This window comes from Pseudophryne corroboree, chromosome 6 (genome assembly GCF_028390025.1).
Source record: "Pseudophryne corroboree isolate aPseCor3 chromosome 6, aPseCor3.hap2, whole genome shotgun sequence".
NCBI lineage: Eukaryota > Metazoa > Chordata > Amphibia > Anura > Myobatrachidae > Pseudophryne > Pseudophryne corroboree.
Genome location: NC_086449.1, coordinates 149,109,924 through 149,135,901, shown reverse-complemented (window position 1 = coordinate 149,135,901; position 25,978 = coordinate 149,109,924). Strand labels below are relative to the sequence as shown.

The window sequence follows — 25,978 nt, the reverse complement described above, 5'->3', positions numbered from 1 at the left end:
GCATGAATGTCAGATGAGATTAGACAAGACTGAGGCTAGGGATCAGTCAGGTAGTCAGACCATGCCTGTCCCAGTGGCACTGGGACCTTCTGGGTCTCAGAAACGCACATTATCCCAGATCACTGACACAGATACCGACACGGATTCAGATTCCAGTGTCGACTATGAGGATGCAAAATTACAGCCAAAAGTGGCTAAAGGTATTCGTTACATGATCATTGCTATTAAAGAGGTTTTGCATATTACTGAGGAACCCCCTGTCCCTGACACGAGGGTACACATGTATAAAGAGAAAAAGCCTGAGATCACCTTTCCGTCCTCATTTGAGCTAAGCGAATTGTGCGAAAAGGCTTGGGAATCTCCAGACAGGAGACTACAAGTTCCCAAAAGGATTCTTATGGGTATCCCTTCCCACAAAAGGACAGGATACGATGGGAATCTTCACCTAAAGTAGACAAGGCGTTGACACGCTTATCCAAGAAGGTGGCACTGCCTTCCCAGGATACTGCTATCCTCAAGGATTCTGCGGATCGTAAGCAGGAAGTTACCATGAAGTACATTTACACATATTCTGGTACTATTGTTAGGCCGGCTATGGCATCGGCCTGGGTTTGTAGTGCTGTCGTAGCATGGACAGATTCCTTGTCTACGGAGATTGAGACCCTAGATAAGGATACCATTCTAATGACCCTAGAGCATATCAAGGATGCGTTATATATGAGGGATGCTCAAAGAGACATTTGTTTACTAAGCTCCAGAATAAATGCTATGTCTATTTCTGCTAGGCGACTCTTGTGGACCCGACAGTGGACGGGGGATGCCGACTCAAAGCGGCATATGGAATCGTTGCCTTACAAGGGGGAGGAGTTGTTTGGAGAAGGCTTCTCGGACCTTGTCTCTACTGCTACGGCTGGTAAATCGAATTTTTTACCTTATGTTCCCCCACAACTTACTAAGAAGGCACCTCATTACCAAATGCAGTCCTTTCGTTCAAATAAAAGCAAGGGAAAGGCAAGGGAAAAAAGCTGCACACAGTTAGCTCCCAGGAGCAGAAGTCCTCCCCTACGTCTGCAAAATCCACCGCATGACGCTGGAGCTTCCCTGGGGGGGTCATCTCAAGTGGGGGCACGTCTTCGATTTTTCAGCCACGTATGGATTCACTCACAGGTGGATCCCTGGGCAATAGAAATTGTTTCTCAGGGATACAGGCTGGAATTCGAAGAGATGCCTCCTCGCCGGTTTTTCAAATCGGCTCTGCCAGCTTCTCCGTCAGAAAGGGAGTTAGTGTTAACTGCAATTCAAAAATTGTATCTGCAACAGGTGATAGTCAAGGTTCCTCTTCTCCAGCAAGGAAAGGGGTATTACTCCACGCTGTTTGTGGTTCTGAAACCGGACGGTTCGGTCAGACCCATTTTGAATCTGAAATCCCTGAACCTGTACTTGAAAAAGTTCAAGTTCAAAATGGAATCGCTCAGAGCGGTCATCGCCAGCCTGGAGGGGGGGGGGGATTGGATGGTTTCCCTGGACATAAAGAATGCTTACCTTCATGTTCCGATTTTTCTTCCTCACCAGGCGTTCCTGAGATTTGCGGTACAGGACTATCATTACCAATTTCAGACGTTGCCGTTTGGGCTTTCCACGGCCCCGAGAATTTTCACCAAGGTAATGGCGGAAATGATGGTGCTCCTGCGCAGGCAGGGTGTCACAATTATCCCATACTTGGACGATCTCCTCATAAAGGCGAGATCTCGAGAGAAGTTACTGGACAGCGTGTCACTGTCTGTGAGGACGTTGCAACAGCACGGCTGGATTCTTAATATTCCGAAGTCCCAGCTGGTTCCTACAACGCGTCTGACCTTTTTGAGCCTGATTCTGGACACAGAACAGAAAAAGGTTTTTCTTCCGATGGAAAAGGCTGAGGAGCTCATAGCTCTGGTCAGGAACCTATTAAAGCCAAAAAAGGTTTCAGTGCTTCACTGCACACGTGTCCTGGGGAAGATGGTGGCATCGTATGAGGCCATCCCCTTCGGCAGGTTCCATGCGAGGATTTTTCAATGGGACCTACTGGACAAATGGTCCGGGTCTCATTTACAAATGCATCAAAGGATCACCCTGTCTCCCAGAGCCAGGATATCTCTCTTGTGGTGGTTGCACAGTGCTCACCTCCTAGAATGCCGCAGGTTCGGCATTCAGGACTGGATCCTGGTGACCACGGACGCAAGCCTCCGAGGTTGGGGAGCAGTCACACTGGGAAGAAATTTCCAAGGTCTCTGGTCAACTCTAGAGACTTGTCTCCACATCAACGTCCTGGAGTTGAGGGCCATATACAACGGCCTACGTCAAGCGGAGGCATTACTTCGGGACAAACCGGTTCTGATTCAGTCGGACAATGTCACAGCAGTGGCTCACGTAAACCGCCAAGGCGGCACAAGGAGCAGAGTGGCCATGGCAGAAGCAACCAGGATTCTTCGCTGGGCGGAGAATCATGTAAGCGCACTGTCGGTAGTGTTCATCCCGGGGGTGGACAACTGGGAAGCGGACTTCCTCAGCAGACACGACCTGCATCCGGGAGAGTGGGGACTTCATCACGTCATTCTTATGGCGTATCCCTCCCCACAAAAGGACAGGATACGATGGGAATCTTCGCCTAAAGTAGACAAGGCGTTGACACGCTTATCCAAGAAGGTGGCACTGCCTTCCCAGGATACTGCTATCCTCAAGGATCCTGCGGATCGTAAGCAGGAAGTTACCATGAAGTACATTTACACACATTCTGGTACTATTGTTAGGCCGGCTATGGCATCGGCCTGGGTTTGTAGTGCTGTCGTAGCATGGACAGATTCCTTGTCTACGGAGATTGAGACCCTAGATAAGGATACCATTCTAATGACCCTAGAGTATATCAAGGATGCGTTATATATGAGGGATGCTCAAAGAGACATTTGTTTACTAAGCTCCAGAATAAATGCTATGTCTATTTCTGCTAGGCGACTCTTGTGGACCCGACAGTGGACGGGTGATGCCGACTCAAAGCGGCATATGGAGTCGTTGCCTTACAAGGGGGAGGATTTGTTTGGAGAAGGCTTCTCGGACCTTGTCTCTACTGCTACGGCTGGTAAATCGAATTTTTTACCTTATGTTCCCCCACAACTTACTAAGAAGGCACCTCATTACCAAATGCAGTCCTTTCGTTCAAATAAAAGCAAGGGAAAGGCAAGGGAAAAAAGCTGCACACAGTTAGCTCCCAGGAGCAGAAGTCCTCCCCTACGTCTGCAAAATCCACCGCATGACGCTGGGGTTTCCCTGGGGGGGGTCAGCTCAAGTGGGGGCACGTCTTCGATTTTTCAGCCACGTATGGGTTCACTCACAGGTGGATCCCTGGGCAATAGAGATTGTTTCTCAGGGATACAGGCTGGAATTCGAAGAGATGCCTCCTCGCCGGTTTTTCAAATCGGCTCTGCCAGCTTCTCCATCAGAAAGGGAGTTAGTGTTAACTGCAATTCAAAAATTGTATCTGCAACAGGTGATAGTCAAGGTTCCTCTTCTCCAGCAAGGAAAGGGGTATTACTCAACCCTGTTTGTGGTTCCGAAACCGGACGGTTCGGTCAGACCCATTTTGAATCTGAAATCCCTGAACCTGTACTTGAAAAAGTTCAAGTTCAAGATGGAATCGCTCAGAGCGGTCATCGCCAGCCTGGAGGGGGGGGGATTGGATGGTTTCCCTGGACATAAAGGATGCTTACCTTCATGTTCCGATTTTTCTTCCTCACCAGGCATTCCTGAGATTTGCGGTACAGGACTGTCATTACCAATTTCAGACGTTGCCGTTTGGGCTTTCCACGGCCCCGAGAATTTTCACCAAGGTAATGGCGGAAATGATGGTGCTCCTGCGCAGGCAGGGTGTCACAATTATCCCATACTTGGACGATCTCCTCATAAAGGCGAGATCTCGAGAGAAGTTACTGGACAGCGTGTCACTGTCTGTGAGGACGTTGCAACAGCACGGCTGGATTCTTAATATTCCGAAGTCCCAGCTGGTTCCTACAACGCGTCTGACCTTTTTGGGCCTGATTCTGGACACAGAACAGAAAAAGGTTTTTCTTCCGATGGAAAAGGCTGAGGAGCTCATAGCTCTGGTCAGGAACCTATTAAAGCCAAAAAAGGTTTCAGTGCTTCACTGCACACGTGTCCTGGGGAAGATGGTGGCATCGTACGAGGCCATCCCCTTCGGCAGGTTCCATGCGAGGATTTTTCAATGGGACCTACTGGACAAATGGTCCGGGTCTCATTTACAAATGCATCAAAGGATCACCCTGTCTCCCAGAGCCAGGATATCTCTCTTGTGGTGGCTGCACAGTGCTCACCTCCTAGAATGCCGCAGGTTTGGCATTTAGGACTGGATCCTGGTGACCACGGACGCAAGCCTCCGAGGTTGGGGAGCAGTCACACTGGGAAGAAATTTCCAAGGTCTCTGGTCAACTCTAGAGACTTGTCTCCACATCAACGTCCTGGAGTTGAGGGCCATATACAACGGCCTACGTCAAGTGGAGGCATTACTTTGGGACAAACCGGTTCTGATTCAGTCGGACAATGTCACAGCAGTGGCTCATGTAAACCGCCAAGGCGGCACAAGGAGCAGAGTGGCCATGGCAGAAGCAACCAGGATTCTTCGCTGGGCGGAGAATCATGTAAGCGCACTGTCGGCAGTGTTCATCCCGGGGGTGGACAACTGGGAAGCGGACTTCCTCAGCAGACACGACCTGCATCCGGGAGAGTGGGGACTTCATCACGAAGTCTTCACACAGATCGCGGGTCGGTGGGGACTGCCTCAGATAGACATGATGGCGTCCCGTCTCAACAAAAAGCTAAAGCGATATTGCGCCAGGTCAAGAGACCCTCAGGCGGTAGCTGTAGACGCTCTGGTGACACCATGGGTGTTCAGATCGGTCTATATGTTCCCTCCTTTGCCTCTCATACCCAAGGTGTTGAGAATAATAAGGCAAAGAAGAGTGAGAACAATCCTCATTGTTCCAGATTGGCCACGAAGGACTTGGTATCCGGATCTGCAAGAGTTGCTCGGAGAAGATCCGTGGCCTCTTCCTCTAAGGCAGGACCTACTGCAACAGGGGCCCTGTCTGTTCCCAGACTTACCGCGGCTGCGTTTGACGGCATGGCGGTTGAACTCCGGGTCCTAGCGGAAAAAGGTATTCCGGAGGAGGTCATTCCTACCCTGATTAAGGCTAGGAAGGATGTGACATCGAAACATTATCACCGCATATGGCGAAAATATGTTTCTTGGTGTGAGGCCAGGACTGCTCCTACGGAGGAGTTCCATTTGGGCCGTTTACTTCACTTCCTTCAAACAGGAGTGAATTTGGGCCTAAAATTAGGATCCATAAAGGTTCAAATTTCGGCCTTGTCTATTTTCTTTCAAAAAGAATTGGCTTCTCTTCCTGAAGTACAGACATTTGTGAAGGGAGTTCTGCATATTCAGCCTCCATTTATACCTCCGGTGGCGCCTTGGGATCTTAACGGGTTATTAAGTTTCCTCAAGTCACCTTGGTTTGAACCACTCAAAACAGTGGAGTTGAAATATCTCACTTGGAAGGTCGTCATGTTGTTGGCCTTAGCTTCTGCAAGGCGTGTTTCGGAATTAGCGGCTTTGTCATATAAAAGTCCCTATCTGGTTTTTCACGTGGATAGGGCAGAATTGAGAACTCGTCCTCAATTCCTGCCTAAAGTGGTCTCATCTTTTCATATGAACCAACCTATTGTCGTGCCTGTGGCTACGCGAGACTTGGAGGATTCCGAGTCACTTGATGTGGTCAGGGCTTTGAAGATTTATGTGGCCAGAACAGCTAGGGTCAGGAAGATAGAGGCGCTGTTTATCCTGTATGCAGCCAATAAGGTTGGCGCACCTGCTTCAAAGTAGACTATTGCTCGCTGGATCTGTAACACGATTCAGCAAGCACATTCTTCGGCATGATTGCCATTGCCAAAATCGGTTAAGGCCCATTCCACTAGGAAGGTGGGCTCTTCTTGGGCGGCTGCCCGAGGGGTCTCGGCATTACAGTTGTGCCGAGCAGCTACTTGGTCGGGATCAAACACCTTTGCAAGGTTCTATAAGTTTGATACCCTAGCTGAGGAGGACCCCCAGTTTGCTCAATCGGTGCTGCAGAGTCATCCGCACTCTCCCGCCCGTTTGGGAGCTTTGGTATAATCCCCATGGTCCTTACGGAGTCCCAGCATTCTCTAGGACATTAGAGAAAATAAGATTTTACACTTACCGGTAAATCTATTTCTCGTAGTCCGTAGAGGATGCTGGGTGCCCGTCCCAAGTGCGGACTTCTTTTGCAAGACTTGTATATAGTTATTGCTTACATAAGGGTTATATTATAGTTCATCGGTTTGGACCGAGACTATGTTGTTTGTTCATACTGTTAACTGGGTAGTTTATCACAAGTTATACGGTGTGATTGGTGTGGCTGGTATGAATCTTGCCCTTGGATTAACAAAAATCCTTTCCTCGTACTGTCCATCTCCTCTGGGCACAGTTTCTCTAACTGAGGTCTGGAGGAGAGGCATAGAGGGAGGAGCCAGTGCACACCCAGAGTCTAAAGTCTTTCTTAAAGTGCCCATGTTTCCTGCGGAGCCCGTCTACCCCCCCCCCCCCCCCCATGGTTCTTATGGAGTCCCAGCATCCTCTACAGACTACGAGAAATAGATTTACCGGTAAGTGTAAAATCTTATTTTTACCTCCCTTCCAGATAAATTTGCTAAATAGTTTCTCGACAAGGAGAATATCTGCTCTGGACAGACGTATCGGTAACATCTGAATCAGATACGATAGCTAGGGGAAGAGTACAGATTTAATCAGTGCGGTCCTTCCCAACAGTGACAACGGCAGAAATCTCCATGTGTAAATTTTTCTCGACATAGCGAGTATTGTAGGGGTGTAGTTGAGTCTATATAAGTCATGTATTTTTACAGGGATCTGAATTCCCAAATATTTTATTGCTGTAGTGGCTACCCTTAGATTGTGAAGTGGACCTAGTGAGGCCAGATATGTGGGTTTTCCATTTAAAGAGATGAGTTCAGATTTTTGAATGTTTACTTTATAACCCGAAAATTTACCAAAATTAGCAATCAAACTAAACACCACAGGCAATGTTTCATGGGGATTCGAGGCGAATAATAACATGTCATCTGCGAACAGTGATATGCGAAGATCCACTTCCCTAATCTTGATACCCTGGTATAAGGGTTACTGCCGGATGGCAATAGCTAGGGGCTCCAAGGCCAGCGCGAACAGGAGGGGTGAAAGTGGGCATCCCTATTTGGTGCCCCGATAAATAGAGAACACTGGTGACAGGTAGCCATTGCATAGAACATGAGTATTAGAGTTGGTATACAATGTTTTGATAAAATTTATAAAATCATGAGGGATGCCAAATCGTTGCATTGTATCAAACAGGTGTTCCCAATGCACCATGTCAAAGGCTTTTTCCGCGTCCAATGACAAAATCACTGCGGGAATCTTTGGTAACTCACGCTGGGAGATATCTATAGCTGTTAACACTTTTCTGATGTTGACCACAGAGGATCTGCCCGCTATAAAGCCTGTCTGATCACAATGGATCAAAGTGGGTAATACTGTTTTAAGCCTTTCTGCTAATATTTTGGTTAGAAGTTTGTAATCTAAATTGAGCAAGGAGATTGGTCTATACGACCCCGGATCAGATAAGTCTCTTCCCACTTTGGGAAGGACATTAAGTACTGCCGAATTAAAGTATAGTGGCATATTCCCGGTGGTCAAGATATTGTTAAACACTTTAGTAATTAGGGGAATCAGCCTAGGGGCCAGTAGTTTATAGTATTCGGATGTAAGGCTGTCCGGGCCTGGTGCTTTGCCGGTTTTAAGGTTCGCGATGGCCTTGGATACCTCCGCCTCAGAGATGGCCAGGATCAGCTGATCCCCATGTCTTTCCGATAGCTGGGGGACTGGTAAGTTCTCCCCGAATAATTTTGCATCTGGGTCTGGCGGTGGGGGTTCTGAATATAAATCCGCGTAAAATATTTGCATTATCTGGGAAATCTGGACACTGTCCGTTGTAACCGAACCCGTGCCTGTCTAAAGAGGGTGTACAAGCATAGGTGATCTTTATCCTCTCAGTAAACTGGAGAGGAGTTTCCCTGATTTATTGCTAAAACGGTGGAATTTGGCGTCTTTTTTAAAAGTATGACGGGATTCCATTTTGGTAAGCAAACTCTCAAATTCCACCCTCGCCTTCGAGTAATTATCCCTGTTCGTTACTGTCGGGGCAGTTTTATAAGCCTGAAAGTTATCTGTCAGTGATTGCTGAGCTTGGAGAAAGTCATTCTGCAATTTTTTATATACTTTAGAGGTATAGGAGATAATTTCACCCCGTAAGACTGTTTTAGAGGCCTGCCAAAATAGTTGTGGCGATTCTATTAAAGTACTCTTATTATTAGACGTGTAAGAGTGCCAGGCCTCATTAAGCATCTCTCTAAAATCAAGAGATAATGCCATTGATGATGGGAATCTCCAAGATCGAAAAGAGCCCCTATCTGTCTGTAATGTCATGTCCAACCATATTACTGCATGATCGGATATCGTGATGGGCACAATGCCTACTGTCGTTATATTAGGCATTAATGTTATGGAGGGCAGCAAGTAGTCAATCCTAGATAGCGTGTTATGCTCTGCCGAGAGGCACGTATATGCCCTATCCGTTGGATTGTGAGTTCTCCATATATCTATCAAGTTCAATGACCTTGTAAACCAGGGAACACCTTTTTTGGGTAATTTGACCTTCCTACGTCTGGGCAATTGTCGATCTAGCAACAAAGAGGACACTGCATTGAGGTCACCCCCCACTATAATGGGAATGTCTGAATAAGGCGTGAGAATCTGCATTATACTTTGCAAGAAGGGTTGCACATTCGTATTTGGGGCATACACGTTGCATAGACAATAGGCATTATTGTCCAGAAGAACTCTACATACCACATATCTACCCTCAGGATCCACTATCGATTCCTTAATTTCCATCCTAACATGTTGCTTAACTAATATAGCTACGCCTCTAGCCTTGGATGTATATGGTGAAGATGCGACCAGTTTCCACGATATGGAATTTAATTTGAGCATCTCAGATTCTTTTAAATGAGTTTCCTGCAAATATACCACATCTATCTTCAATTTGTTTAGGTATAACAAAACCTTTTTCCTTTTATGTGGAGAGTTGATCCCTCCAATATTCCAAGACCCTATTTTAATCGTAGTCATCTAATTATCAGTTTGTAGTAAGGTGGATAGAGGTGAGCATAATAATATAGAAGCAGCAAGTATCAGAAACACATTTAAACCTTGGTGCACATTACTTCATCGTGACAGATCAGTATTTGGGGAGGGGAGGGAGGAAAGAGAAAAGAAGAGAGTTGAAAAGCATAAAAAAGGAGACGTAGAATTAATAATCCACGTATCGCAGCGAGACCATAAAAGAAGTAACCGTTGCCGCCCGTCTAGCAGTGAGGCAACGAAAGTACAAGTCAGAAAAATAGCATTCAAGAAGAACATTCTAAACAGAATTAAATGGGTTAAACGAAGGAAGTAACAACATAACCATAAGGAAGGAGAAGAAGCTCCTCGCCTACCCTGCCGGGTAGTAACAAATAAACCTGTACAGCCTGCCCCCTCCAAAAATATATGGTCTCAGCAATAAAGATCCGCTCGCAGCAAGGTACAACAGCCCATTATCGCACATAATACAAGTAGAAAGCCTGTAGGTGTCCCGTATCACTTAAATATAAGGTCTAAAGGTAGCAGTATAAGGCAAAATTGGCAGTAGAGAGTCAGATCTAAGCAAATAATCATAATAATCATAATAAACCCATGTAATAATAATAAGAAGCACTCCAGTTAGCAGAGGAGCTTAATTATGAGAAGTCACATGTCTCCAGATGCTTCTCCAGGTGGTCGCACAGATTCTTCCTCCTCATTTAAGAAAGCATCCGCATCATCTGCTGAGAGGAAATCTGTAAAAGAGGTGCCTGAGTAAATGCAGAGCCTTGCAGGGTATAATAGTGAGAATTTTCTGCCAAGTTGCACTAGCTTAGAGCATATTGGGGAAAACGCTTTTCGTGCTTTCGAGAGTTCCACCGAATAGTCCTGAAAAATTAAAACTTTATGTGATTCCCACATGAGATTCCGGGTTTTTCGGGACGCTCTCCAAATTTCTTCTTTGTGCAGGAAATTGAGGCATTTAAACAACACCACTCTAGGTCTGGCTCCCTCATAACTTTTCTGGGCACCCACTTTGTGTGCTCTTTCTATAACCATGTCCCGACAAGAATCAGTGATTTTCAACAGGTCTGGTAGCGTGATACGGAGAAAGGTATACAGTGCCGCACCCCGTAGGGTTTCAGGGAGCCCCACCACCCGTAAATTCGACCTGCGTGACCTATTTTCCAAATCGTCTAGCTTGTTCCAGATCTGGTGATGAGAGCGGGTAACATGGGTCATATCTTGTTTAAGCTCAGACACATCCTGAAACAGTTCTCCTGTTCTTTGGGGGTAATTCCAAGTTGATCGCAGCAGGACATTTTTTAGCAGTTGGGCAAAACCATGTGCACTGCAGGGGAGGCAGATATAACATTTGCAGAGAGAGTTAGATTTGGGTGGGTTATTTTGTTTTTGTGCAGGGTAAATACTGGCTGCTTTATTTTTACACTGCAATTTAGATTGCAGATTGAACACACCACACCCAAATCTAACTCTCTCTGCACATGTTATATTTGCCTCCCCTGCAGTGCACATGGTTTTGCCCAACTGCTAAAAAATGTCCTGCTGTGATCAACTTGGAATGACCCCCTTTGTTCAGTTTGCAGGACACGGTGTGTAAGCTCAGTCAATTGTTTATTTATATCTTCTGTCTGGGCTTTAATCAGGGGCCCCATAGCCTTACGTATCGCCCCCACCATATCATCATATATAACGGGTACTGCGGGTGTAAAGAGTACCTGATCTGCGGTCCGTGCAGTTGAAGCAGGATCAGCAGTTGCTGTAGGCACCACAGCTTTCTCTGTCACTGTTGCTGGAGTGGAAGAGGAGGAGCCGCCTTCGGTACCTCCGAGTCCAGCGCCATTTTAAGTTCCAGGCGGCACTTTTCTTTTTCCCGCTTTTGCTCTTTTTTCGAGAGCGCAACGGGGGCTAGATAGCGGTCCATGGCGGGCAGAGAGCTTTCACCAGTGGCGTGGGGGAGACGAGCGGGCCGTAGTGGAGGTTTTTTAACCTTTTAAAAGTGTGTTCCCGGCGAGCACTTTCCACACGCTGCTAGTGCATCGCAGCCAGAACCGGAAGTCCGAAAATAGGATTTTAATTACCTGCCGGTAAATCCTTTTCTCGTAGTCCGTAGAGGATACTGGGCGCCAGCCCGGTGCTTTGTTCTTCCTGCACGGTTTCTTGGTTAAGTAATGTTGATTCAGCCGTTGCTGTTCCTGTTTACAGTTTGGTTAGCTTGGCTTTCCTCTTGTAGTGTGTGCTGGTTCGGAATCTCACCGGTATCCTTTATATCCTTCTCTCAAAGTATGTCCGTCTCCTCGGGCACAGTTTCCTAGACTGAGTCTGGTAGGAGGGGCATAGAGGGAGGAGCCAGCCCACACTTTCAAATTCTTAAAGTGCCCATGGCTCCTAGTGGACCCGTCTATACCCTATGGTACTAAATGGACCCCAGTATCCTCTACGGAATACGAGAAAAGGATTTACCCGTAGGTAATTAAAATCCTATTATTATCACACACCGATCTCCCATCTGCAGTGACGGGAGATCGCAGGGGTGATATTCAATTGATCCCCATTATCGCGCTGATCGCGCGATCCCGAAAAGTGCCATTTGGTTGCCCCAAATGGGCCACTTTTCACACATTTCAGCTCACATCTCCTAAGGGGGTGCGATCTGATATGTCAGTGCCGACATGCCGATCGTGCATGAATGGAGCTACAATTGAATAGCTCTGTTGGGCGCTATCTGCTGGCTGCCTGCGGGAATTACATTTGAATTCTGCCCATAACGTCGATTTTCATCATGTCAACAAAAGAATGCCGACATGGTCATAATGTAGACATTGACCATGTCAACATTAATCATGAAGGCAGTGATGAAATGTCGACATGTTAAAATGTCAACATATTTTCTCTTACATCCTAGAGGATGCTGGAGTCCACATTAGTACCATGGGGTATAGACGGGTCCACCAGGAGTCATTGGCACTTTAAGAGTTTGAGAGTGTGGGCTGGCTCCTCCCTCTATGCCCCTCCCACCAGACTCAGTTTAGAAAATGTGCCCGGAGGAGCCGGTCACAGCTAGGGGAGCTCTACAGAGTTTCTCTGGTAAAGTTTATTTTAGAGTTTATTACGTTACAGGGAGACTGCTGGCAACAGCCTCCCTGCTTCGTGGGACTAAGGGGGGGGGGGTAGTGTCCGCCCTGCGGGGTCTGAGCCACTATCTCCGCTGACAGAACACTGAGCTCCTGAGGGGATAGATCGTTCCCCGCCACAGGGGATCTCTCACCCCAGCCGCATGCCGCCATTCCCTTACAGATCTGAAGAAGTGGAGAGTGAGTCACCGACCCCCCTAGGAAGCGGGGGGCTGGTGTGAAGATGGCGGCAACGGGGAGGGAGCATAGTATTAACTGCGCTACAGGAAGGTACCAGAGGCACATAGTGCAGCGGTGTGAGGGGCGCCCTACGCCAGCGCTTACCACCCCACACTGGTCAGCAAGCCTGTCGGGGTCCACGGATCTCAGCCAGCAAAAGTCCTCAGGCCAGTATAAACATCTGAAGAGCGGGAAAACAGCGCCATTAAGGGGGCGGAGCTTCTCTTCAGAGCGGACCCAGCAGCGTTCCAGCGCCATTTTCCTGCCTGCACAGCACTGGGAGGAAGAACAGGTCCCTCCACAGCAACTCCAACTGTCAGATCCAACTGTCAGTACACGGTACCAGGGGGTTGTAGAAGGGAGGGGAGGCTGTAATTAGACTGTGTGTCCTATTAAGGTGCACAGTCAGCGCTAACAAGAGGTCTCCCTTTGCTAGAAAGCGCTGTGTGTTGGGTTGGCTCCAATCTCTGTCTCTCTCTTGCCGTTCTTGGGGGAGGAACTCTGTCTGCCCCCACCTGTGTGTGTGTGTGGAGTGTTTGGTGGTCTCCTTTAGCTATGTGCAGGGATACTGTGTCATATGCTGCAGAGGATTTATCCTCCCAGGATGATCCCATTCCATGTAATCAGGTTAGCACTGGTTTAACACAGATACCAGCAAGGGAACCAGAGTGGTTTTCCTCTATCAAAACTTGGATATCTCAGATTTCTGACAGGGTTGCTAGTAATGAATCTGCAACCCAGGTATTGGAGAGCTCTATGGCTGTATGGCCCATGTCTGGTACCTCAGGACACCTGGCTATATACCCCAACAAACGTTCGCTGGTGCATGTCACACAAGACGACACGGATACCGATTCTGACACTACAGATGGTGATGGGGATGTGTTACAGGGGTCCGCATCTCTTGCAAGGGAGGTGCAATTGTAGATAGAGGCTATCAGGGATGTGTTAAATGTTAATGATACCACACCTGAGCAGGTTGAGGAGGCTTTTTTCACTGAAAACAAGAAAGCCTCGCTAACCTTCCCTGCGTCAAAGGAGCTGAATTCTATGTTTGAAAAGCATGGGTTAACCCTGAAAAGAAGTTTCAGATCCCTAAGAGGGTTCTGGTGGCCTTTCCTTTCCCTGAAGAGGACAGAAAAAAGTGGGAAAACCCGCCGATTGTTGACGCATCTGTATCCAGACTCTCAAAAAAGTTGGTTTTACCTGTTCCGGGATCTGCCGCCTTAAAGGAGCCGGCAGATAGAAAGATTGATAACACACTTAAATCACTGTATACTGCCTCTGGGGCCATATTACGTCCCACTATTGCTAATGCATGGATTGCAATAGTGAAGTGGTCGGCTACCTTGCTTGAGGATTGGGATACGATGGATAGGGATGACGTTGCATTATATTTATGCAACATACATGATTCTGCAGGATTTATGGTAGAATCCATGAAAGACCTGGGTTCCATGGCTGCGGGAATTTCTTCCATGTCTGTTTCAGCTCGTCGGGGACTGTGGCTGCGCCAGCGGTCGGCCGACGCGGAATCCAGAAGGAGCGTGGAGTCGCTACCCTATACAGGTTAGGCTCTCTTTGGGGAAGCTCTTGACGCGTGGATATCCACGGCTACAGCAGGTAAGTCTCCGTTTCTTCCCTCAGCAGCACCTGCTCCGAAGAAATCCTTCTCATCAGCTGCGCAGCAGTCATTTCGGCCTAACAAGCCTAGAAAGGCCAGATCATCCAATACCTTCTTTAGAGGAGGTAGGGTTAAGTCCAAGAAACCTGCCGCTGCAGGTTCCCAGGAACAAAAGCCTGCTTCAGGTACCCCAAAGTCCTCCGCATGACGATGGATTGTACGGCCCGGTGGTGGGACCTGTGGGAGCGACACTCAGACAGTGCAGTCATGTCTGGGTATCGTCCGGCCTGGATCCCTGGGTAGTAGATATTGTGTCTCAGGGATACAGGCTGGAATTTCAAAATCTCCCTCTTCATCGTTTTTTCAAGTCGGGCTTACCAACTCTGTTGGAGGACAGCGCAGTGCTTCAAGACACTGTCCAAAAGCTGTTGGAGGCACAGGTCATTGTGCCAGTGCCACCTCACATGCTGACCAAGGGTTACTATTCGAACCTTTTCGTGGTACCGAAACCGGATGGTTCGGTCAGGCCCATTTTTAACCTAAAATCATTGAACCCCTTTCTAAAGGAGTTCAAGTTCAAGATGGAGTCTCTCAGGGCGGTAATATTAGGTCTTGAAGAGGGGGAATTTCTGGTATCACTGGATATCAAGGATGCGTACCTTCACATTCCGATCTGGCTGCTGCATCAGGCTTATCTCCGCTTCGCATTGCTGGACTGTCATTTTCAGTTCCAGGCCCTGCCATTCGGCCTCTCCACAGCACTGAGGGTGTTTACCAAGGTGATGGCGGAAACGATCATACTACTCCGCAAGCAGGGTGTGAACATCATTCCTTATCTGGATGATCTCCTGATAAAGGCATTGTCCAAGGAGAAGCTGCTGCAGTCCATTGTTCTAATGACGCGACTGCTCCAGAGTCACGGTTGGATTCGGAATTTTCCAAAGTCACATTTGGAACCAACCCAGAGATTGTCATTTCTGGGAATGATCCTGGATACGGAAGTGCAGAGGGTGTTACTTCTGCGGGACAAGGCGCTGGTGATCCAGTCCATGGTCCGGGATGTCCTGAAGCCACCCCGGGTGTCGGTTCATCAATGCATTCGCCTATTGGAAAAGATGGTGGCCTCTAACGAGGCTCTCCAGTACGGGAGGTTCCATGTTCGGACCTTCCAACTGGATCTCCTGGACAAGTGGTCGGGTTCTCTCCTCCACATGCGTCAGAAAATTCGTCTGTCACCAAGGGCAAGGATCTCACTCCTCTGGTGGCTCCAATTGCCTCACATCCTGGAAGGCTGCAGGTTCGGAATTCAGGACTGTGTCCTGCTAACAACGGATGCGATCCTCCGGGGCTGGGGAGCAGTCACTCAAGGGGTGACCTTCCAAGAACGGTGTTCAAGCATGGAAGCCGGCCTGCCCATCAACATTCTTGAACTAAGAGCCGTCTACAACGGTCTTCTTCAGGCGGCCCCTCTTCTAAGAAACCGGGCCATTCAAGTTCAGTGGGACAACGTAACAGTGCCTTACATAAACCGACAGGGCGGAACGAAGAGCAGAGCGGCGATGTCAGAGGTGACAAGAATACTCCTCTGGACAGAAAAGCACGCGTTGGCGCTGTCAGCCATCTTCATTCCGGGAGTAAACAACTGGGAAGCAGACTTCCTCAGCAGACACGATCTCCATCCAGGAGAGTGAGGACTCCATCTAGAGGTGTTCAAGGAAATAACAGATCTTTGGGGTTGTCCCCAAATAGACATGATGGCCTCTTGTCTCAACAAGAAGCTTCTGCGTTATTGTTCCAGGTCGAGGGACCCACAGGCAATGGCAGTGGACACCCTGGTGTGTCAGTGGGTGTTCCAGTCAGTGTACGTGTTTCCACCACTCCCACTCATCCCAAGAATCCTAAAGCTCATAAGGAGAACAAGGGTTCAAGTGATCCTCATTGCCCCAGACTGGCCAAGAAGTGCTTGGTACGCAGACCTTCTGAATCTACTGTAAGAAGAGCCGAGGCCTCATCCTCTTTGGGAGGACCTGCTGCAGCAGGGGCCGTTCGCCTATCAAGACTTACCGCGGCTAGGTTTGCCGGCATGGAAGTTGAGCTCCTGATTCTTGCTCGAAAGGGCATTCCGAAGAAGGTTATTCCTACCCTCATACAGGCTAGGAAAGGGGTAACGTCTAAACATTACCATCGTATTTGGAAGAAATATGTCTCTTGGTGTGAGTCCAAGAAGTTTTCTACTGTGGAGTTTGAACTGGGACGTTTCCTCCGCTTCCTGCAAGCAGGAGTGGATATGGGTCTGATTTTGGGATCTGTAAAGGTCCAGATTTCAGCCCTATCCATTTTCTTTCAGAAACAATTGGCTGCCCTCCCTAAAGTTCGTACTTTTTTGAAGGGAGTTCTGCATTTCCAACCTCCCTTTGTACCGTCTACGGCGCCTTGGGACCTTAACGTGGTATTGCAGTTCCTCCAGTCGGATTGGTTTGAACCTCTACAGGAGGTAGAGGTCAAATTTCTTACATGGAAGGCGGTCACTTTGTTGGCCTTGGCTTCTGCTAGACGTGTGTCCGAGCTATGGGCTTTATCATGTAAAAGCCCTTACTTAATCTTCCATGAAGATCGAGCTGAGCTCCGGACTCGTCAGCAGTTTCTTCCGAAGGTTGTGTCGGCATTCCATATCAACCAACCTATTGTGGTGCCAGTGGCTACTGACTCCTCAATTGCTTCAAAGTCCTTTGATGTTGTAAGGACTCTGAAGATATATGTGAAGATAACTTCTCGTCACAGAAAGTCGGACTCTCTGTTTGTTCTCTATGATCCCAAGAAAATTGGGTGTCATGCTTCTAAGCAGACTATTTCTCGCTGGATTAGGTTCACTATCCAACACGCTAATTCTATGGCAGGACTGCCATGTCCAAAATCTGTTAAGGCCCACTTTAATCGTAAAGTGGGGTCTTCCTGGGCGGCTGCCCGGGGTGTCTCGGCATTGCAACTTTTTCGAGCTGCAACTTGGTTGGGCTCGAACACGTTTGCAAAGTTTTACAAGTTCGATACTTTGACTGAACTTCAGATCATCAGAGGCCAATCAGTTCTGCAGGAGCTTCCGCGCTCTCCCTCCCGTTCTGGGAGCTTTGGTACATCCCCATGGTACTATTGTGGACCTCAGCATCCTCTAGGACGTAAGAGAAAATAGGATTTTGGTACCTACCGGTAAATCCTTTTCTCGTAGCCCGTAGAGGATGCTGGGTGGCTGCCCAGCGCTTCGTTTTCCTGCAATTGTTATTTGGTTCAGTACAACTTCATTTTAGTTGAGTACTGCTTTGTTACTTGGTAAGTAATGTTTCAGCTGTTGCTGAGTAGTTCAAGCTAGTTGACTTGACGTGCCTTGTATGTGTGAGCTGGTACGAATCTCACCACTATCTGTGTAATATCCTTCTCTCAAAGTATGTCGTCTACTCGGGCACAGTTTCTAGACTGAGTCTGGTGGGAGGGGCATAGAGGGAGGAGCCAGCCCACGCTTTCAAACTCTTAAAGTGCCAATGGCTCCTGATGGACCCGTCTATACCCCATGGTACTAATGTGGACCCCAGCATCCTCTACGGACTACGAGAAAAGGATTTACCGGTAGGTACCAAAGTCCTATTTTCCTTGTTGGCCCACTGGCCCCTTACCTGATCCTGATGTTTGCAGTGGCTCCATCACAATCTCTGGGTCCGAGATCACTACCAGGTGAGACCTCTGATCCTCCGGCGTTCAGGTGAGTATTTCTCCCCTAAGCTGGGTACTCACTAGACGATATGTCATCCAATCTGGCGGATCGGACCGACATATTGGGCACATCGACTTGTGTGTACACACTACTGCGCAATGCCGCAGGTCATTTGCTGTATCGTCCTGTCAGATGATCCGGCAAACGAAGGGATACAGGTGAATGCAGCCGTGAACGGTATACTGTGCAATCACACGATATATCGTTCAGTGTGCACAGCACGGCAAATAATAGTGTTGTCATTACTTTGACATCAATCCTTATATGCCTACAAACACCTCAAGATAACCACAGCACACCTCTAAAGTTGTCAACTCACCACCATGCAGGCCCTAATAAAGCCCATACTGTAAGTTCCCAGCCTACCATTACTTTATTTTGAGTTTTTTATTTATTATTAGTCACACCATGTAAGAACAACATATCAGTGTAGTGGTTCCCAAACCTTTTTGAATCACAGCACCCTAGAGTATCAGAATACTTTTCCCGGCATCCCTATGCCAAAAGTTTCTTATTGAGAAATTCTGAAAATATGAAATTAAGTAAATTGTGTTTATATATAATCCTAAGGTTCAGTTATAGACCATAAATACACTGCTCAAAAAAATAAAGGGAACACTAAAATAACACATCCTAGATCTGAATGAATGAAATATTCTTATTAAATACTTTGTTCTTTACATAGTTGAATGTGCTGACAACAAAATCACACAAAAATGATCAATGGAAATCAAATTTATTAACCCATGGAGGTCTGGATTTGGAGTCACCCTCAAAATTAAAGTGGAAAAACACACTACAGGCTGATCCAACTTTGATGTAATGTCCTTAAAACAAGTCAAAATGAGGCTCAGTAGTGTGTGTGGCCTCCACGTGCCTGTATGACCTCCCTACAACCCACAGAAGTGGCTCAGGTAGTGCAGCTCATCCAGGATGGCACATCAATGCGAGCTGTGGCAAGAAGGTTTGCTGTGTCTGTCAGCGTAGTGTCCAGAGCATGGAGGCGCTACCAGGAGACAGGCCAGTACATCAGGAGATGTGGAGGAGGCCGTAGGAGGGCAATAACCCAGCAGCAGGACCGCTACCTTCGCCTTTGTGCAAGGAGGAACAGGAGGAGCACTGCCAGAGCCCTGCAAAATGACCTCCAGCAAGCCACAAATGTGCATGTGTCTACTCAAACGATCAGAAACAGACTCCATGAGGGTGGTATGAGAGCCCGACACCCACAGGTGGGGGTTGTGCTTACAGCCTAACACCGTGCAGGACGTTTGGCATTTGCCAGAGAACACCAAGATTGGCAAATTCGCCACTGGTGCCCTGTGCTCTTCACAGATGAAAGCAGGTTCTCACTGAGCACATGTGACAGACGTGACAGAGTCTGGAGACGCCAAGGAGAACGTTCTGCTGCCTGCAACATCCTCCAGCATGACTGGTTTGGCAGTGGGTCAGTAATGGTGTGGGGTGGCGTTTCTTTGGGGGGCTGCACAGCCCTCCATGTGCTCGCCAGAGGTAGCCTGACTGCCATTAGGTACCGAGATGAGATCCTCAGACCCCTTGTGAGACCATAAGCTGGTGTGGTTGGCCCTGGTTTCCTCCTAATGCAAGACAATGCTAGACCTCATGTGGCTGGAGTGTGTCAGCAGTTCCTGCAAGACGAAGGCATTGATGCTATGGACTGGCCCAACCGTTCCCCAGACCTGAATCCAATTGAGCACATCTGGGACATCATGTCTTGCTCCATCCACCAATGCCACGTTGCACCACAGACTGTCCAGGAGTTGGCGGATGCTTTAGTCCAGGTCTGGGAGGAGATCCCACAGGAGACCATCCGCCACCTCATCAGGAGCATGCCCAGGCGTTGTAGGGAGGTCATACAGGCACGAGGAGGCCACAGACACTACTGAGCCTCATTTTGACTTGTTTTAAGGACATCACATCAAAGTTGGATCAGCCTGTAGTGTGTTTTTCCACTTTAATTTTGAGGGTGACTCCAAATCCAGACCTCCATGGGTTAATAAATTTGATTTCCATTGATAATTTTTGTGTGATTTTGTTGTCAGCACATTCAACTATGTAAAGAACAAAGTATTTAATAAGAATATTTAATTCATTCAGATCTAGGATGTGTTATTTTAGTGTTCCCTTTATTTTTTTGAGCAGTGTAGTTTGAATTGGTCCTAAACAACAAACCCAGGGCACCCCTGCAACTGCCCGAAGGATCCCAGGGTGCAATGGAAGTTAGTTTGGGAACCACTGGATTGCAGGAGTTACAATAGCAATGAAGATATAGCAATAGGACAATGGGGGTCATTCCGAGTTGATCGCTAGATAAAAATGTTCGCTGCGCAGCTATTAAGTGAAAAAGCGGCACTTCTGCGCATGCGTATGTGGCGCAGTGTGCACGTGCGACGTACTTTCACAACAGGCAAAGTATTTTTACACAAGGTCTAGCGAAGCTTTTCAGTCGCAATGGCAGCCGCAGAGTGATTGACAGGAAAGAGGCGTTTCTGGGTGTCAACTGACCGTTTTTAGGGAGTGTTCGAAAAAACGCAGGCGTGCCAGGAAAAACGCAGGCATGGCTGGGAGAACGCAGGGCGTGTTTGTGATGTCAAATCCGGAACTGAACAATCTGAAGTGATTGCAAGCGCTGAGTAGGTCTGGAGCTGCTCTGAAACTGCACAATTTTTTTTCGGTCGCACTTCTTCTAAGCTAAAATACACTCCCAGAGGGCAGCGGCTTAGCAATTGCACGACTGCTAAAAACTGCTAGCGAGCGAACAACTCGGAATGACCCCCAATGTGTATTCATTTACAATAAAGGTAGATTGTCCGATGAAAAATGTAACCCAAAACAATAAAGGTCAGAGAACCACCCTGAAGGGAGAGGTTACATGAAATATCAGTGAAATCGGAATAGGCCGATCATTCTTATACCCCTTTCACACCGCATAGATAACCCGGTTTCAACCCGGGTCACTGTGCGGTGTGAAAGGGGCCATGGACCCTGACCTGGTAATTCAACCTGGGTTATAAGAAGGATTATTCCCGGGTAATTACCTGGTCAGGCGCAGTGTGAACGGGTTACCCGGGTCGATGCGACCCGGTACCCGTTCACTGCATAGGGAGAGATGTCACGTAGATGATGTCATCTTGCAGCTCCGCCTCCGTCCCCACCCCCAGATGGCAAACCGATCCGACATATTTCTGGGTCGGCATTGTGGTGTGTAGGGTCCAATGCCGGGTCCCACCCGGAAAGGATCCGTTTCCAATTCCCGGGTGGGACCCGGCATTGTGATCTGAAAGCAGTAATATATATACATAAAACCTTACCAGAGTGCTTTTGATACAAGACCAGATTTGGTCATTAACATGGGGTGACAAAATAGCTATTAAGCTCTCCCAGGTTCAAGAAAATGTTTGCGTATTAGATTATTTTTGGGCAGAGGCCTCTGTCACAGGGTGGGCAAATGGTGCTGCTGCCCAGCATGCAGTGCCTAAGGGATGACACTGTTGCTGTCCTGTGGCACCTGTATTGTGCAGACTAAAACGCTGAAAACCTGCAGCATCCTTAGGTTACTACGGATGCTCAGCTTATCCTTGGACCTGACATTTTTGCCCTGCCATGGCCCTGATCTATCCAGTCCGTACGGAATATGTAGTATAGCTTTTGTCAAAACAGTTGAGGGCTTTTCTGAATCTAGGCACAGAGCATAGTTTTTTGGGCTGCAGCCGAGACTGCTAAGGTACATTGTCTAGCTCGCTTAGAAACATTTGAACCAATGAGCGTCCAAGAGTTCAGTCCAAATGTGTCTAATAGGAGATAAATAATCAGATCCGGACCTAGGCATAGGCAAACTAGGCAAATGCCTAGGGGCATCAGCAGCTTCTGCTGATTAAAATGATATGTGGCATGCCTATATTCTGTGTGTAGCATTTCATATGCAGATACAGCCACAGTCTCACACAGTATATAGGCATGCTGCATATCATTTTAATAAGCAGAAGCTGCTTGTGCATCCTAGCCACATAGCGATGCAAATAAGATGCAAGTCACCGACATTAACACAGAGGCAAGATTTATGAGGACACATCTGTATCCAAGCAGAGGCAGAGGTCACAGTGTTAGCGGCTGTGCGAGTGCTGTGTGTGAATGGGTTGGTTGTGCAGTAGTGATTGGCATGTGTGAAAGGGGCATTATTTGTGTCATGTGTAAAATGCATTAATAATGTGCAGCATATGTGTAAGAGACATTATGTGTGTCATTATGTGTATAAGGGCATTAATGTTCAGCATATGTGTAAGGGACATTATGTGTGTCATTATGTGTATAAGTACATTAATAATGTGTGACATGTGTAAGGGGCATTGTGTGTCATTATGTGTATAAGGGCATTAATAAAGGTTGTCATAATGTGTAAGGTGCATTCTGTTTATAAGCACATTAATAATGTGTGTCATATGTGTAAGGGGCATAACTGTGGTATTATGTGTATAAATGCATTACTAGTGTGTGGCATTATGTGTATAAGGTGCTCTACTGTGTGGCGTAATGTATATAAAGGGCACTACTGGGTGGTCTAATGTGAATAAAGAGCAATATGATGTGGTATAATGTGAATAAGGAGCAATTTAGTGTGGTGTAATGTGAATAAGGGGCACCACTGTGAGGAGTAATGTATATAAGGTATAGTGCTACTGTGTGACGTAACGTGAATTCAGGACACTATCGCATGATAAAATGTGAATAAAGTTCTAGTACTGTGAGGCGTAATTTGAATTGGGGATACTATTGTGTGGCCATGCCCCCTGCCAGCAAAAACACCCCCCTTTTTGGGCTGTGCACCGAATGTGCACAGTGTTCCTATTTAAAATATAGGGAGTATAAAACTCAAAATAAGGACTGCTATGGGTGAGGGGTGATAGTGCTGGGAAAGGGGTGCACTGTCAGAGGCGGAACCAGCGGTGGTGCTAGGGGGCACCAATCAAAATCTTGCCTAGGACATCATATTGGTTAGGGCCGGCTCTGTAAATAATTGTGATGGTAAGTATTCCTGACCATTTTGGCCCGGGATACATTGTCTTCTGTAAAATTCTAACCGGAGAAGCCAACACCTTAAGAAGAGCCTCAATAGATAAAGAGAAGAAGTTGTCTAACTATTTCTCCAAACCTGGGAGCCTCCCTCACGCCACATAAATGTAATACATTGTAAAAATTCCACCTTCAATCACCCCCTGCGCTAGCCTGATTTGCTACTTTATACTAATGCAGGTATTCATTCAACTAATGCGGGGAATCGCGCGTGTGCAAGCGGAAACCCGTGCCTCTAATTGATTTTACTCCAAAGTATATACAGGTTGAGTATCCCATATCCAAATATTCCGAAATACGGAATATTCAGAAATACGGACTTTTTTGAGTGAGAGTGAGATAGTGAAACCTTTGTTTTCTGATGGCTCAATGTACACAAACTTTGTTTAATACACAAAGTTATTAAAAATATTGTATTAAATGACCTTCAGGCTGTGTGTATAAGGTGTATATGAAACATAAATGCATTCTGTGCTTAGGCTTTGCTCCCATCACCATGATATCTCATTATGGTAAGCAATTATTCCAAAATACAGAAAAATCCGATACCCAAAATACTTCTGGTCCCAAGCATTTTGGATAAGGGATACTCAACCTATATCACAATTAGTATCGCACTTTTCGACGACAATCAGTTAGTTGGCTACATGCGATTGCTTCCCACCAGGTCCCTCCCTGAATGCCCTATTTCACGGAAAGACAGATCCAGCCAGGTTATGTCCAACTCTCCTTGATGGACATACGCAGAGATGCAATAATTTTTATTTGCACATGCACGGTATGCAAATACTCACCATTTGCGTCCCTTAAGAAAGATCTGTGCGACATAGAAACAGTCCCATAGTCAGTCAGTCTCCCCGCTTGCTTGTTAAAACCAGTTTGCTGTAGTCTTTCTCTAACGCAGTGGTTCCCAAACTTTTCTGAATCATGGCACCCTAGAGTATCAAAATTGTTTTTACCCCTAGGCCAAAATTTTCTTATTGAGAAATTTAGAAAAAAATATTCAACTAAGTAAATTGTGTTTATATGTAATCTTTAGGTGCAATTGTGTGGTGAGGGACTTGATTTGTTTCTGTTTGTCCACATATTTTATGATTAGCAGCCACCAGCACTGGTTTTGCCTATTACATTGACCATGAATAATTTGAATTGATCCTGGAGCACCAATCCAAGGCACCCCTGCAAGTGCAATGAGCCACCACAGTTTGAGAACCACTGCTCTAATGCATAAGGCAGAGTCAGCTTCCCAATTTTAATTCAGTTGTAATGTGAGATCATTTGTCATAAAGCAGATGACTAACACACTAATATCCATTGCTAGGCTTTAGTGTGGCCACTGGGGGAAACCAGAGTGGACAGTAACTCCGAACTGTATATCAATGTCAACGGCCATGATGAGTCACACAAGATTACGTAAGTTAACTGCATAAACATGAAATAATTGCTAGAAATAACTCATTGGGTGGAATTCAAATGTTTGAAAAGTCGGTTGGGTGTCTGTTTTTTTCCTGTCTATTAGATAGGAAAAAACAGACTCCCAACTGACTTTTCAAACATTAGAATCTCCCCCTTAATATGCTATTGCCATGCTACAAAATCTATCCATGTCCATATTCTCCTTCAATTATGTCATGTGGTGCTCTTCAGAGTGTTTGGCTCTCACATCATTCCGCTGAAGGCTCTGCTGGAAGACCAGGGCCAGACACACAATGAGGTCCCATTGCTCAACAGTAAGAAGCAGCCAACTGGGGTAAGAGACAGAGTTAGTCCTAAATATGGTAATAATCCACATTAACAAATGTCTTGCACTTGTTAGATAAAACCACAGCAACAGCATTTATTTAATTGTATTTTCCTGCAAAACGTTATTTAACCACTTGAGTCTTTCATGTACAGGACTGTGTATGTGGCTGGAAAAATACTGTTCCACTCCAAAGCATCTGACATCTTAAAAATACACAATTGACTGATTCATGCAATCATTTTGTCTCCAATAATGACACTGGGCCTAATTCAGCCCTGATTGCAGCAGTATGCATTCGCACAAGTATGTGCGTCTATTTGCGATCCCTGCATACACGTGCGACCATACACAAATACACTCCCACATCGCACACGTGCATAAAAATACACTACTACAGAAAAGGGGAGTTATCTATTCTACAGCGCTCAGCAGTGATGCGTGGCGTTGCGAGCGTGTATCCATTTGCACGTGTGTGAAGTGATTGCAAGCTACAGTAGCGGACAATCGAAAACTGGCCAAATTTTGTTTAAACCTTCTACCTAAGAAATCTATGTGTCATTAAACAATTAAGTGATCAAACACTGCAAATATTAGAGTCTGACGACCTAATTGTTCAATGTTATTAAGCAATTAAGGCACCAAGCAAATCAACATAGTACTGTATGTTTGATGTCCTATTTGCTCAATACACTGAATATTTAGAAAAAATAGTATAATATAGACAGAGTATAGATATAGATAGATATTTAATAATGAGAAACAGATATGGAAAAATCCATAAATCAAATAGCAAAAATAGAGTAATAGATACATATATAAAAAAAAGGATCGATGTCATAGATAATATGGGCTATATTCAATTGAAGTCGAAAGCTGCCGTCTGTCGAAAAGACGTCAGTTTTCGACTTTTTAAGGTCGAATCGTGATTCGACCTATTCAATATAACCTAAAATATTTTGACAAGTCGATGAATTCGACTTGTCGAAAAAACACGTGGATCGGCGGAATAGCTGCCGATCTACGTACTTGTGTCGAAAACAGGGCCAAAACCGACAGGTTTTGGCCCCCTTTTTGACCATCT

At 46.6% G+C, this 25,978-nt stretch overlaps 1 protein-coding gene across 1 annotated transcript in view; it reads left to right on the top strand.

Annotated features, from left to right (window-relative positions):
* FER1L5 (fer-1 like family member 5) overlaps positions 1–25,978 on the top strand; it is a 926,196-nt gene that overhangs the window by 170,362 nt on the left and 729,856 nt on the right. The window contains exons 4-5 of the mRNA XM_063929941.1: positions 24,475–24,566; positions 24,801–24,903. Of these exons, the coding sequence (XP_063786011.1) occupies positions 24,475–24,566; positions 24,801–24,903 (195 nt within the window). The remainder of the gene's footprint in view (positions 1–24,474; positions 24,567–24,800; positions 24,904–25,978) is intronic.